The sequence below is a fragment of the Asterias rubens genome, chromosome 9 (assembly GCF_902459465.1).
Source record: "Asterias rubens chromosome 9, eAstRub1.3, whole genome shotgun sequence".
NCBI classification, from domain to species: Eukaryota; Metazoa; Echinodermata; class Asteroidea; order Forcipulatida; family Asteriidae; genus Asterias; species Asterias rubens.
The window spans coordinates 19,346,285-19,361,859 of record NC_047070.1 but is presented as its reverse complement, the minus strand read 5'-3'; the positions used below and the strand labels follow the sequence as shown (position 1 = coordinate 19,361,859).

Genomic DNA, 15,575 nt, shown 5'->3' with positions numbered 1-15,575 from the left:
ATTGTCTTTCTTCAAACAACGGTGCAATAACCATCCAATTTGGAAGTGGTCAGGCCTTGTAATAATTTGCACAATAAGACAATATTGATATTGCCGGCGGCCATTTTAGCCTTTAATCACGGCAGTGTAGTGATCTTGGTAACCGCCTGGTGTTCGGTAAACAACATAAACCAACCATAGGTGCTCGGGGACCCAGACGAGGTAAAGCACTTTGTGAGCTCCCTTTGAGAATTACGCGGGATTATATTTTGGCGAATCTTGTTGTGATTATCACGTTGAGAGGCTTCGCGCCGAACGGAAAAAAGCTCAGGCAAAAATTATTGCCTTGCTGATTTCTGATTATCAAGTGAAAAACACATATTCAATTTGGCCACCTAAATAAAGTGAGATTCCTCGTCGTGAGTCTTGTTAAATTCAATGAGGGAACAGGAGCGAGTCACAGTTCTAGTGCGATATAGAAAGGTTTATATGAAAATAATAATACCGTGAAATGTGCGGGGGTACTTCAGTAATTTCTGGGTCAAGTTTTGTAAGAATGGCCGACAGTTTCATCATCAAATTACTGTTTTGAGATCTTCTTAGGCATTATGACTCAATGTTTGTTTTAAACTATCCGTGCAACGTTATGGAAAGAAAACATACGAGCGGCACTTTATTTGTGTCTGTTTGTGGATTTAGCAAATCACAGGTGGAACAGAATTGAAATCATTTGAGACCCGAAAAGAGACTTGTTATCGGAGCAAATATTTTATTTCAAAATGTTCATTGGTAAAACAAAAGTACCAATGGAGGCTGTGAAAACTTCGAAGCCCGTTCCTATGTGATTATGTGGCCTTTATTACTCCGTTTCAAAAACCAATATTGAGCTAATTTATTTCTGTGATGGCACAACTAACTTTTCACAATTATTTTAATCTGAATAAAGCTGTTGGCCCTATCCTGGACAAAAAGGTCATTTCGAGGGTCTTACTGAACTCATGAAGTTAAAATGCCCACCATCGGTTAATTTTCTAAACCCCTTTGGACATAATCTAGGCCTAATTTAGTGAAACCTTACTCCAATAAACTTCATCTTTCTTGTTTACTTTCAATTATAATCACGAGGGAGCTGGGGTCGCAAAATGATACTTTAGGGCAGTGGTCTACAATTAATTATTGAGGCAGTGGTCTGCATCTAATGATACTTTGGTAGGGGCTTGCAAATGAAACTTTGGGGCAGTAGCCCACACCAATGATGCTCTGGGCCAGGGGCATGCAAACGATACTTTGAGGCCGCTTGCAAAGTAAGGACAGTGGTCAACAAGTAATGATACTTTGGGCTATGGTCTACTACAAACTTTGGGCAGGGGGGCTAGGGGCTTCCATATGATACTTTGGTGCAGGGGCTAGCAAATGATACTTTGGAGCAAGCAGGCATTTGTTGATGGCTAATTCTGTACTTTTTATATACCTTCATTAACAAAGTCGACGGGTTAATTATAGCTTGGAGGTGAGTATTTAGAGAGGACGCATCTGCCGCGGTCTTCAATAATGTTGTAATATCGCAGTCAGAAAATTGGTATAGCGCCCTCCATTGACATTCAGAACACAATACTATTAAAGTCAATAAAAAAGAAAGATGTCGTCGAATCTAACCAACGTGACTTCTGTCGCTGAATTTGACAAGCTTGGGGAGACAGCAGGGAGGTAAATAAACATGTTTGTTTTTCCCAAACTACAAGAATATTTGAAAACCATCCTCAGTAGTGTGGACACTTTTATTAGTTAAATATTCATGATTGATTTTTCACAAAAACTAAACGTTGTCTAGTCTGGATTCTGACCAGTTACAATGCAAGAACCCATTGAGTTACAGTGCAGTTATGGAGGATAAGGAGTCGGGTAACCAACCAAATTTCGGAACCCAAAATTTCTTTTTAAAATGTTTTTCTTTCTTAATCTTCTTCTTCTTCCTTGCAAAGGCTGGGCTTTTTTCAAGAGTATCGTCTGATCTAATTCTAATTGTATGATTAATGGAACTTCTGGAAGAACCTTTCACCATCACAAACCATGGAGCTGTAGTATAAAATTCCTGCCAGTACAACGTCTGAGTTATTTTGCTTTTTTTGGGCCATTGCCATCAGCCATGGCATTGCATTGGCAGTTTGAGGAATTGATAGTTTTTTATTCAATTCCAAGAATCCAATCATTGATGTTTGGTTTCATGGATTATTTCATTATAGGAATATAGTGAATGAACTATAACAATAAAACAAAATTGTTTTATATATACATTTGGAAACGTTTCCGTATGGCGCCACCACTTTTTCATTCCATATGAAATAATATATAGTATCTAATTTACCTCAATGAGATATCCTTTTTTGTATAAATGAGTGAAAAAGTGGTGGCGCCATACGGAAAGTTATCCATACATTTTCTTGGTTCACATAAAACAAAAATTATCTAATAATTGTCTAACTCATTTGTTGCCAATTGACTTGTCCTACCGAGGATGGCTTCTATTTGATGTTTGAAAAAGAACCCAAATGAGGACGAGCTAGCTCGGTTTGTTTTGTGTGGATGGAGCAGTCGCTGAAAACTTATCCAGTTATTTTAAGTGGGAGAGCAAAGAGCAATCGTAGTTTTTATCACCCAGGTTGGCATTGTGACTGTATGTAGGAAATGGGATAACATTTCAATGATGCTTTACATGTAACCATTGGATTGACAATTAATTGACTGTGTTAACTGTATTGTTTTATTGTTCTTAGTAATCTTCTAGTTGTGCACTTCTGGGCTGATTGGGCTCCACAATGTGTATCAATGAATGAAAGCATGGCTGAGGTGGCTAAGCAGTATCCAAACAGCCAATTTGCAAAGGTAAGATGGGAGTTATCACTTACGAATTCCTCATACAGGGCAACAAATTCCACAAGATCGCAGCGCTTAGACTCAAAGATTTTACTAAACTAGAATTTATTTTACAAGACCTGAGTATAGAGAAAGAACTTTCTAAAATGTTTATTTCATGTGAACTGTTTCCATTTGAGCAATCAATGAGAGAAGATTTATCTCATTTGTTCTATGTATACTTCGATGCTCAACACAGAGTTAAAGGTTTTACTAGACTCACACTCAAAGTCAGCATTTTGAACATTAAGATATAACACAGTGTGGCTTATTTATTTGAAAAAAACACAACACTATGGACGTGACGTATCTAACATTTTCAATCATACATTTATGTTTAGGTTGAGGCTGAAGTAGTTCCAGATTTATCTTTGAAATATGACATCTCATCAGTTCCGACATTTGTTTTTCTGAAGGTAACATAATTTCTTAGTGACCCCTTATTTATGAACATTTACAATAACTGAACTGAATATAGTGCAATGATTTAGATTTTCAACTAACTTACAATGTACTTACTGAGCAAAAGATCAACAAAATCTGTTAGCACTGTAAACTCAGTACTCTCCCGAGCAAACGTATTACTTGGGTGGGATTTGAACCCCAACCTTTGCAATTCAAGGGCAGTGTCTTACCAACTAGACCACCGAGATTGCCTGGTAGGTAGAGCCAGTTTGAATCCTATATTTTTAGCAGCTGGTTTCGCAACGATTTAATAGATGAAAATTTGCAGTGGGGTTACAGAATATTAATTTGTGTATTAACCCATACACCGATGTGTGTCAGCACTGTATACTCCGTACTTTCCCGAGCTCTGAAAAAATATATTACTTGGATAGGGTTCGAACAAAATGAAGCAAAATTTACCAACAAGTCTTTAACAACAGATTGAAGAAGGAGTGTTTCTGCAAGTACAAGTTAATTGTCATGTTGTGTCTTGCAACAATTCAAACAATGACAGATGTTCAAACTGTACGTTTTATACACAGAACAAACAGCGTGTTGATACATTACATGGTGCCAATGGTCCCGAGTTTAGTAAAAAAGTTGAGTTCTATTCTAAAGCCTCATCAAGTCCAGCTCCTCCTCCTCCTGCTTCTCAAAAGAAGACAACGGAATCTCAAAACACATCAAAAGAAGCCCCATCAAAAGAGGTATTTAAAGAGATAAGAAGAGTTAGATGTGTAATTGTATTAATGAGTTTTAAGACCAAACAAGATTTACATAACGTAGATAAACATATGTACACAATGATTTGTATGCTATTATATGTATCTATGCTCAAGCCTTCATAATTTATTACTGTTGAGGTACTTTAACAAGAATCATTTGTATTGACTAAACATGAAATTAAAGATACATGGCAATCTCACACCTCAGCAAAGTCCATCATTCTCCAGAAGACAGTTGGAGCATACTGACCAAAAACTCAAGCACATCAAACCAGCTGGCCTCAGAGCCACAACTAGGGCCTACTCACCAAAGAGATTTGTTCACAGTGTCACTGCAAACCTTACTTACTACTCAAGAATACAATTCACAGCATGATCTGTGTTTTTGCAATATCAGTCACTTCTTAAGGCCTTCTTTCCCTGATCATTCTATAGTGTCCCTAAAACAATTCTCTCGCAACGCTGTCCTTAACCAAGAAAACATTTCTTACATTTTATGACTTGAAGTATACTTTTGTTTGCTTTTGTTTGATTATAATATTCTTGTATTTGTTTCCTTCTTTACACCAGGATTTGAATGCCAGACTAAAGAAGTTGGTAAACTCTGCCCCCTGCATGCTATTTATGAAGGGTAACCCTGATGAACCAAAGTGTGGCTTCAGTCGTACTACAGTTGGAATCTTGAACGACAAGAACATTGACTACAAGACATTTGACATCTTGGGCGACAATGACGTTAGACAAGGTATGAAATAGTATATTGAGATGCGTTGTACGTTATACTTGTTTTTCGACAATGCTTTTGATAATTCCAACTTCATTTATTATCATAACTCCTCTCAGAGCTTGTAAAAAGCTGTCATATACATTTGTATACTGACAAACACATACAAATAAAAAGAAAATATAAGACAAAATATTGCATCAGATCCCCTCATCCTACCCCTTTCCTCTTCATCATTTCAATTAAATCGCATGATTTTGTAAGTTCTTGTTATTGTTTTATTTTAATCTCACTAACAGTCCATTTGTTTAAATAAAATGTTAATCGGGGATAAAGAATATTACTTAGTTTTACCCTTTCACATGATGTGTGTAAGAACCATGTACTCAGTATTACACGAGTAGGTTTAGACCCAAGACCTTTTCCAATCTAGAGCAGATGTCATTCAACTAGACACCGAGATTGCCTGGTAGCTCGAGGCAGTTTCAATCCTACATTTTAGCAGTGGGTACTGCAACAATTTAATTAGCTCATTTTTGTGTTCTTGTTTTAAGGGCTAAAGACATACTCTAATTGGCCAACATATCCACAACTCTACTTGAACGGGGAGTTAGTTGGTGGACTTGATATCATCAAAGAAATGAATGAGAATGGCGATCTGGATGGGGATTTCCCTATAAAGGTAAATCAATATCAAAATAAGCAAAGCTGTATCAAAAGAGCTTTTTCAACTTATATTATTGGTAAATATTTGTTTCGCCAAATCTTTCTACTTCATGTTTTTTATTTGTCTCACACACCTTGGTGAAAGCGCGCAAATTTTAAAACCACATTATCATTATATGTACTAATAATTTCCAATTTCTGTTGTGATCTTATTTGATTTTTTTAACTGGCATAATAATCAGGATGTTCTTTTTATTACCAGCATGTTTTATAGCACGGGGACACCAATCCCACCCTTTACCCTCAATTTTGGACCTATACTTTGAAGTTTCATTTGAACGTTGTTTGTTTTATTTTTCAGCAGGATTTGAATGCCAGACTGAAGACGCTGGTCAACTCTGCCCCCTGCATGCTATTTATGAAGGGTAACCCTGATGAACCAAGATGTGGCTTCAGTCGTACTACAGTTGGAATCTTGAACGACAAGAACATTGACTACAAGACATTCGACATCTTGGGCGACAATGATGTTAGACAAGGTATGTTTTTGCCCTAGAATTGATTTTGTAGGGATTTTACCCTTCCAGAATTTAGCTTTGCTATTTATGACAATATTTAAATTACAAAACAACATGCATCTCAGGCCTGATAATTCACGAAGGCAACAGGAGATCGCCTCCATGCCCTTGAAATGCTCCAGTAGAAAGTTACATTTCCTCATAGGCCTCCCTTTACTAAGGACGAGGTGCCTGGGCGCCATTGCCCTTTCAAAAACAAAGCATACAGACCCGACACTTTAAAGTAATATTGTTGTTTTCTTTGGTCAGGATTGAAGACGTTTTCTAACTGGCCGACGTATCCACAGTTATATCTGAATGGTGATTTAGTTGGAGGACTGGACATCATTAAAGAAATGTTAGAGAATGGCGATCTAGATGAAGGATTTCCAACCAAGAGCTGAGTAATTAAGAACGACCATCAAACAGTTTCCTTATGACAATCCATCGAGTTGGATCGATGAATTCAATACATCCATCACCTGTACTCACTACTTTTAAGACAACAACTCTACTTGCTACTCAAAAGAACATTTCCATTCCTATTAACTTTCGATTGCAAGTTTTGAGTTCTGATTAAGTGACTGTGGATTGTCTAAACCACCCATGGGTAAAGAACAGATGGTAAAGGGCAACATGGACGTCAAAGTTAAGTGTGTGGTTTACTGGAAGTTACAATTGTACATTTACAAAAGGAAAACAATCCACCTGTGGCCACATGACAAGATAAGAAACATCTTTGTCAATAACATCATCATCAATATGCATTTTGTTGTAGTTGGGTATGACTTCTGAGAAAAAGGCTGAGACAGCAAAGCATTGTATGTAGTTGAAGTGATTCTCATTATGTTTAAAGGCAGTGGACACTATTGGTAATTGTCAAAAACCAGTCTTCTCACTTGTTGTATCTCAACATATGCATTAAATAACAAACCTGTGAAAATTTGAGCTCAATCGGTCATCGAACTTCCGAGATAATAATGAAAGAAAAAAAACCCTTGTCACACGAAGTTGTGTGCGTTTAGATAGTTGATTGCGAGACCTCAAGTTCTAAACTTGAGGTCTTGAAATCAAATTCGTGGAAAATTACTTCTCTCTCGAAAATATGGCACTTCAGAGGAAGCCATTTCTCACAATGTTTTATACCATCAACCTCTCCCCATTACTGGTCACCAAGAAAGGTTTTATGCTAATAATTATTTTGAGTGATTACCAATAGTGTCCACTGCCTTTAAGTTTTTGTTTCTGGCTTTCAGTCATTTAATGATATTAGCTCTAAAGTGAAAACTTATTAAAGAAGGGGACTTTATAAACATCACACTGCTTCATTTATTTCTTGATTCATTACATGGTATTAAGAAAAATTTCTCAGCTATTCAAGTGGCTTTGAGCCCATTATACTCTTTCTTAAACAAGAATAACATGTAAGACAGTTCGTCTTCCACAAAGCTTATAAAGGATTCTACTTACTGTGATGATTACAAAGAAGTAGTAAACAATTAAATAGGATACAGTGCACATAAACAAGTACAGTTAAGTTACTGTTAGCCAAACAATAAAACCTACATGTAATTTACAGAGTAGCTCATAAATTACCATGGGAAACAATATTTTTTAAAGTTGACTCGGATTTGTTATTTTATTCAATTCAATAATATGAATATGATACGTTCATAATAAACACATCATATAGCCTACTTGGTAACCAGATTACAGATATCGATCTATCCACGATGTGGCTGGTTGATTATTTAATAAGTTGGCAGTTTTTTACAAGCCCATTTTTTATTATCTCCTATGAACATACACAGATTGGTTAAATCAATGTCAGAACATTGTCAGTAGTTTGTTTTCCAGTATCATACATCAGGCCTTGAAAATTTATCTTTGAGAGGGCAAGGCCATTTTCATTTTCCCAAAAAAAAACACTTGCATCAAGTACATTTGAAAATCTTAAAGTCTACAATGTATGGGAAGCTTTCGAATGAGCACCAAAGCCAAGGCCAGGGCAACAGAGCCCATAGCCTCCATTTAATTCCATGCCTGGTACATGAATCATTGGTAGATGAATGTAAGCATGTATGTATAACAAATTGCTTTCATCAGATGACTTGCTTCTAGTTGATATTCATGTAACACACAAGAGCTTACGCCTCCTTAGAGGGGCACCTGTCTTTGGTAATTGAGTGACGTGATACAGTGATCTATTTTACTAATGATGTCTACATTGTACAGGATTGTTCAAGGGAGGCAGTAAAATATTTCATGACTTGCACTGTAAATGACCTTAATGCATGCGCATCAAGTACATTGTGGACATTATTGCACTGTTGTCAAGCCATTTTACTACAAATCAGTAAAATTGGTGTACAATATAATTCTAAGTTTGTCAAAAAGAGACAGTTATTGGATTTTTTTAAGACACTTATTTGATTACAATCAAAATGTAAAGACTTGCATACATGTGCTGGAATGAATTGTATTGAAATGTTAAGGCATGCGTGGTGAGTGAGTCACGCACAAAGGGAACTCGAAACTTCAAACAATGCGTGGTGGGAGCAAACAAAGATATTGAATACAACAACATTCTTGAGGCGGCAACCAAACTTTTTTGGTCCATCATGTCCATAAAGACTGGTTAGAAGGTGTCGCGGTACAAATTGGTTTTTCTCAGTGCCACCACTACTCGTAAAATTTAATTTTACAACATGGTGTTATCAATACTATTAATTTCAGCTCTTGCCAATGTATTGGTTGTTTTAGTTATTAATATTTGAAGTAAATCTAGGTTTTTAAAAACATCTGTTATGCAATTTATGTTGTGCAACTCTGAGAATAAAACATGAAGTTCAGAGCTTATTCAACTACATAATTTGCAGTCTTGTCTGAATTACATGTAATCATTAGACATGACCTGGTGACAAACACAACCCTTTGTAATAAGGTCATGTTACGCAATTACCAGGTGGGCAGGTCTATTGCAGTTTATGGGGTCTAGGGTAAAAACTTAGTTGCTAGAGTGCCACTTGATAAAACATTTCATTAAGGGGGTAACTGATGAACTCTGTGCTGTGCACAATCAACTTTTTGACCCATCAAACTTTTCAATTAGTCAGCAATTTAGACAGAGAAACGCCAAGTTAAAAGTTGTTTTTAGACTTCACTGTGTAAATAAGTTTGTTGTTGGACAAATGCATCATTATTATTTAACAGAGTGTGCACTAACACTGATGCAGTGTGAAATATCTGTGGGGTATTTAAGTTTGAGCAAAACGAATACTTGCAATTAATTTTTACAATAGTTAATGTTAAGGATAATAAATGAAGTTGCCCTCAAACTTGTTCATTATATTTAATTATTTATTCTCTTTTTTATTATGGTACTTTAAATTAAAGTGATGGTCAAACTTTGAAGAAAATAATAGCATACTTTAAAAGTCACTGAACAAAGTTCACTGAGAAAAGTATAGGACTAGTGTACTAAATCATGTGTGACAAAACATGCAGTATGTACTTATCATGCTGATCTTAAATCTAACATGCTAAAACTATTAATTGGAAAGAAAATGGCATTTTGAGCAGTTATCTAAAAATTTGTGTCAATTTTATGTGATTCCATGTACATTGTACTCACATGATTTGATCATCTGACATGAACCAATATATTGACTCCGCATACAGCTCAAATGATCGACTTGTTTCATCTGATTGCAGGAAAGATTTGCTTAAACACCTTGACCTCCTCCCTGATTGCAACTGGATTGGACCAGCGACAATCATTGTTTTTATCATAAGTCAGGTGAAACAAAGGTCATGATCCTTTTCAAAACGTAGCAATCTATAAGTTACACAACCATACACATAGGCCTACAGTGTGAAAGATTTCATGCATTAGACACTTACATTAACTCATAAAATATAAATTTATTCTTTTGCACGATCTCACATAAAGGGCCTACTTAGGCATTTTAAAATGTAACCATGGTAACTCTCCATCTCATTGTCCAAGATTTACATCTAATCCATGTGGTGCAGCCATTCTATTATCATTATTGGCATCAGAAGATGCTCCATTCTTTCCAGGTATAATACTGTTATGACAGAGGGGGCATTTATCTTGAACATAAAGCCATCTTCGAAGGCAAACATTATGAAAAAAGTGATGGCATGGGGTTACTTTTGCAAACTTCATCTCTTCAAAGCATATTGCGCAAACATCTTGAAGAGCAGAGAGTTCAAGCTTGGATGCGGAAGGGAGTGAATTGATCTTGTGAGCTGCTTCTCGGCGACCAAGGAAACTTTGCCATCCTGCTTGAGCCCGCTGCCAGACATTGAAGTAACAATGGACAAGAATAACAACACCTCCGACAATGTTATAGTCTGCATGTAGAGATTCCATTCCACCATAGAAGAGAACTGATAACGCTAAGCCAAATTCTAGAACATGGCACAAAGCATGAATGCTGTACACAATGTCATCCAGGCTTTCCCAAGGTTCTGAACGTCGGTGATCCGCCATGAAGAGAAAGTATATCATCAGTGACCCTAGAGTCTGGATTGCAGTCAGGAGACAACTTGAAACAATTATCATTAACCAGAGATCCGCTTCAAATACAGTAAATAGTGTCAGGCTTAAATACAAAGGGGTCACCATAAGACCAATGCACATACTTATTGCTCTGAAATGGTTGAAAACATTGCGACTATTTGATGCAGCGAGGGCAAGGATCACAGGATCCAGTATTTCATATACGGATTGAATCGTTGATGAGAGGACGATGAACATCACAACACTCAATAGCAGAATCTTCTCAAGCTTCTTGAGTTGAAGAAGCTCCGTCTCCATCGCTAGCAGCATTAGCGTTATACCTTCTGTCCATCCACGATGGAGAAAACTCTGTCCTCCTAGTTCACTGAATCCTTTCAAGTAGATCTTGCAAAGAACGAGTAGAAGGAATGCAGAGTAAGACACTGTGTAGCAAAGCCCAATTAAACTCCATGGACTTTCACAGCAATCAGCAATAGATGCAAAAATCACAAGTATCCATTGCTCCTGAAATACATGAGAATCTTTCTTGGAGTAGTACACATACAAGCGATGAGCAAACAGTGAGAGCCAGAAGATGAGGTAAATCATTGGCACAAAGAATCGGTTGTAAACAGCAAAGATGACGCTGACAATACCATAAAGTTCAACATACTCTTGCAGTGTCTTGTAGCCTATCAACGCCATACGGTAAGGAACTAGAATGTTGCTCAATGTAAAAACGGTTACCCCTGTCAGAGTGATGATTTGGGCTGTTTTATGAACCATCTCCTGCACATCCAATGGTAAACTACAACTACTGGCTACCATAGGAAGTAGGTATACAGAGAATACCCAAACATGTTTTGTATCGACCAACCATGCACAAAATAAGCTAATAGCAGACTGTATTAAGAAGATGGTGATCATTGGCAATTGAGAGTTCAGTGGATTGATGATCTGAGTAGATATGAAGTGGTCTGAGAGTAGATGAGCAACCAGCAGCATCATTCCAATGAGGACGAACTTGTACATCTTGATCAACATTCTTAAGGGTAGAGCATGAAGGAGGAAGGCCACAAAATAACCTAGAAGAAAAAAAAACAGACAAAGATGTTGAATTAAACAATTATCAGTAACAATGTTTGCAACTCAATACATGATAATATTATATTAATGAAAAGCTATAACCAAGACTCAAGAACTGAGAAACACATCCATGTCAAGCCATTTCACGGTTCTGAATCCGGATACTGAAATCTTTAAATAGCCCATCTTGGGGTAGGGGACAACTAAATGGATACAGCGCTAAGCTGGTGACACTAAACGCATAATTTTTCCATTCAAATCCCCTGAACTGAGAGGACCTAACAGTTTTGATGTTGATGATACAATTACTCCATTCAATGAGAGCTCAGTCTCTCTAGATAACTTTATTCATTTATTTTCAATCAGTTTTTAATTGCAAAATTGTTTTTGTAACAGCCAAAGCAAAATATTTACTTAGTAGATTTATAAAATCACAAACGATGTCAATCATAATGTAGATAATATTTACTACTTTGCTTATCACTCACTTACTTAGTAAGTGTCAATGTAAAATTTATAATATTAATAAATCAAAGTTTAATTATCAATAGTTAGTTATAGTGTCGTACCTAAATACTGTGTTCCTATGGTCACCATGTGCGGCTCTAAACCCCAGTCATGAGCGATGGTTTCTGCCACTGTGTCCTTCGTCGTCGTCGTCGAAATGAATCGTGTCCTCGCATGGTAAATAGCCTCCAATATAAACACACTGGGTAGGCGCAAAATCACGTTGGAAAACCGCATGATGATGTTTTTTTCTTGCTCGCTGTTCTCCATGTTTACAGCAATCCAACAACCTCTACCACTTACTCGCAGTTTGAAAAGTAGGTCATGGTCATGTGGATTGTTAGAATGCTGGAACCATCTGGAACAAAGCTATTCTACTTCCTCTATGCTCTAAGACAATGTTTACTATCAGAACTTCTTGTCACGTATGAGACGTGCGTCTGCCATGTTTGTTTACTAACCGGGGACTGCAGGATTAAGTACGTTGACCTTTGTGCCTAGGGGGGAGTACCACTTATCTTATATACCGCCCTCTGGTACAACTAGAGGGCGGTATATAAAAAGATGAGCGGTAGTGACAACTTGCCACTCTCGTGCACAACTAACTAACTTGGGCCTAGCAACTAATTGGACAATTAATGAGTTCTAAACAATTGTCAAGTAGTTATTGTCTCTTTCCTTAGTGAGTCTCAATCGTTATGAACCCCGTAACACTTAGCAGTCCATCCGTTATGTTATTATTCACACATCCAGAGACCTGTAGCCAATCAGATCCTAGCAACAGACTTTTGCTACAAAGTAAAGTCAACATTACAACCCCACCACCTCTACAATACGATAAGTTAAGTTTTTGAAGCAAGTCGGCTAGATTCATAAGAATTTGTAACATTATAATTTCCATGTTTACTATGTTTATATTTTCTTACAGTTTTTTCAATTTACCCAAAAAGGTATACGCACCGAAGCATGAGTAGGGTCGTGCCAACGAATTAAAAATATTTAATGAACAAAATTGCCTCATACAGTTACACATTTTTGCTACCTAAAAAATTCAAGGGTGGCTCCTTTATAATTTATTGTTATTTCCTATTTTTTCCCTACCCAGACATAATCATGTGTCCATCGTCAGGCAAAAAGTTTTACTTTTTAAATGTATGCTTGTAAAACTTGTTCAATAGCTGGGTGATGGGAGTAGACCATAGAGCTATCTCTTTGGAGTAGACCACATCTTATACCGCCCTGTACTGGTGACGACTTACAAAGTTCTAAACAAGTAAAGTAGTCATAATTGTCTCTTTTCTTTGAGTCTCAATCGTTACGAACCCATAACAATGGGGAGCAAAGACAGGGAACTGAAAAAACAGGTTTTGTTATCACACGGGGTCTCGCTTAATCTAGGCCTGTATAAGCTGCATACCTTTACGTATCTCCCATCAAGTTGTTCTCAATCGCCAATGACTGGTGACCTCAGAGAAACCAGTTTGATCTACGGTGAGAGGAGTAAAGACAGACAAACATTAAAACAGATTGAAGCCTATACGTTACTAGTCACAGTGAATCAGTTTAATATAATATTTATTTGATATTTTAATTATTTATTTTAAATATTCGGACATGTTAGCAGGGGCCGTCCAGGGTAAGGCAAAGTTTTAAAAACTGTTATCAAAGCAATGTGCCCTCCCAGACCCCTTCAACAAAAAGCATACATGTTTATAAAAAATACAGAAAATAAAAGCATGAATAACAAAAAATTAATAAAAATATAAAAATATTAGTATGCACAATTTGAAATACTCCCCGTAATCCATTACTAAGGTCGTAGGCCTACCTTGAATTTGAGAAGCTGTATCTCCCATCAACGGTCGAGTCCTCTTTTGTGTCATCGACGAATCCACAGCAGCTGCTCAGATAAACCAGTTTGACTTGTTTGCGTCGCCGAAGTTGAACTTGGTCAAAAACGTTTATATGAACCTCAAACCGACGTTCACAATTATTTCCCTATTGACGTTCACGTTTTGGCACGCAGCGCAGTTTTACTCCATGCAGTAGACCCGACAACGCGCAGATATTCGGAGTATGTACGACACCCACCCATCCCCGGTTAAAAAAGTTAATAAATAAATAAATAAATAAATAAATAAATAAATAAATAAATAAATAAATAAATAAATAAATAAATAAATAAATAAATATACTAACATTATCCATCCGAAGCGCTAAATAAACAAATTGAAGGCCCTATCACAGACATTTCCTTCTCCTCCAGAAAACACATTACACTTCATTAACTGTTATCAGCAATAATGCGATACAAGCAATACGGTTTGCATTATTTACATTTTTTTAAATATTATGATTTGACATGGGTTGAAATAAAAGACAAAACACAGTGGGAATTGGGAATAGTTGTTTGGCATGCTGCAGGACTCCTGCAGAGTTCCTAATTATTTTTATATATAACATTTTGTTTTTTACAGATTTCCTTAATTAATACGAATCCAATGTCTATGACGTGGAAAAGTGTTGATACTTGAAGCACATTGATTTGCTATCACCATTATGTCTCAGACTTGTTTAAAAGTTGTGAACATGCATGAGGATGAAAATTGTTGACTTCTGTTTATAAAGTGTGTTTAGTGCGTGACGCCCTTGCAACACATCATTATTTTTATACGAATTTACTCTGCTTCTACTCCAGATTAATTTTTTAGTTAAGATGTAGATTTAATCAGTTCATTTCCTTTGCTCTTCGTTGTAATATTTTGTTATAGGATTACTAAACGTTCGTTGAAGAGAACCCCGTGGTTGTAATGGAAATCACATTGCTTGCACTCTTAACATTGTTTGCATTCTTCTAAAGTGCACAAACTTTCCAGCTTTGTCCAATTTCAATGTAACAGGTGCACTTACATAATAGTGTGGGGATTATTATAAACTGAATGGTTGTGCTCAATAGGCAGTGAATGTTTTGCACACATGATGTACGTAAAAATAAACACTTAATGCTAGAACTACAGGGGAAAATGTCCGTAGTTCAGTCTACAATGCATTACACTTGTTTCCGTACGGTAAATAAAAGTGCTACCGGGTAACAGCAGTGTTCTCTATTTTGCTGAAACAACTTAATTGAGGTAAGGATAACACCCACTGGAAAATTGATAGTAAGGACTGTTCCTGTTAGTAAACATGTGGTAGTCGGACGTTCGCCAATAATTGTCCGGCCGGGTCCATAAAAAGTTCAGCCCACAAGTCGTCACTTACAATGTGTTATAATATGGGTTTTGCTTTTTTTAACTCACCACCGCCAGGTCAATTTGACCTACCCTTTCCTTGATATCCTTCAACATTTCGTTCATTAGACAACAACCAGCACAACATTATGTTCAGCACTGGTCACATTTCTCTCACTGACATGGGGTGACTCTTGGGCTCCTTTCAGCGAA

General features: G+C 36.8%; 2 protein-coding genes across 3 annotated transcripts; one reads left to right on the top strand and one right to left on the bottom strand.

Moving 5' to 3' along the window:
- The first annotated feature begins 1,555 nt into the window (after nt 1-1,555).
- LOC117294649 (glutaredoxin-3-like) lies at nt 1,556-6,932 on the top strand. 2 transcript variants are annotated; one of them, XM_033777155.1, is made up of 8 exons: nt 1,556-1,686; nt 2,754-2,862; nt 3,234-3,308; nt 3,882-4,046; nt 4,635-4,809; nt 5,343-5,470; nt 5,819-5,993; nt 6,282-6,932. In XM_033777155.1, the coding sequence occupies exons 1-8, from the start codon at nt 1,619-1,621 to the stop codon at nt 6,413-6,415; spliced, it is 1,029 nt and encodes a 342-aa protein (XP_033633046.1). In that variant the 5' UTR covers nt 1,556-1,618; the 3' UTR covers nt 6,416-6,932. The 2 variants fall into 2 exon arrangements, with proteins under 2 accessions (XP_033633046.1, XP_033633045.1); XM_033777154.1 differs by having other exon boundaries at nt 1,568-1,686; nt 5,816-5,993.
- Nucleotides 6,933-7,182: 250 nt separating this feature from the next.
- LOC117294754 (RING finger protein 145-like) lies at nt 7,183-12,578 on the bottom strand. The gene is made up of 2 exons (XM_033777270.1): nt 12,195-12,578; nt 7,183-11,624 (listed from the first exon to the last, which is right to left on the bottom strand). The coding sequence occupies exons 1-2, from the start codon at nt 12,400-12,402 to the stop codon at nt 10,009-10,011; spliced, it is 1,824 nt and encodes a 607-aa protein (XP_033633161.1). The 5' UTR covers nt 12,403-12,578; the 3' UTR covers nt 7,183-10,008.
- Between the last annotated feature and the right edge of the window lie 2,997 nt (nt 12,579-15,575).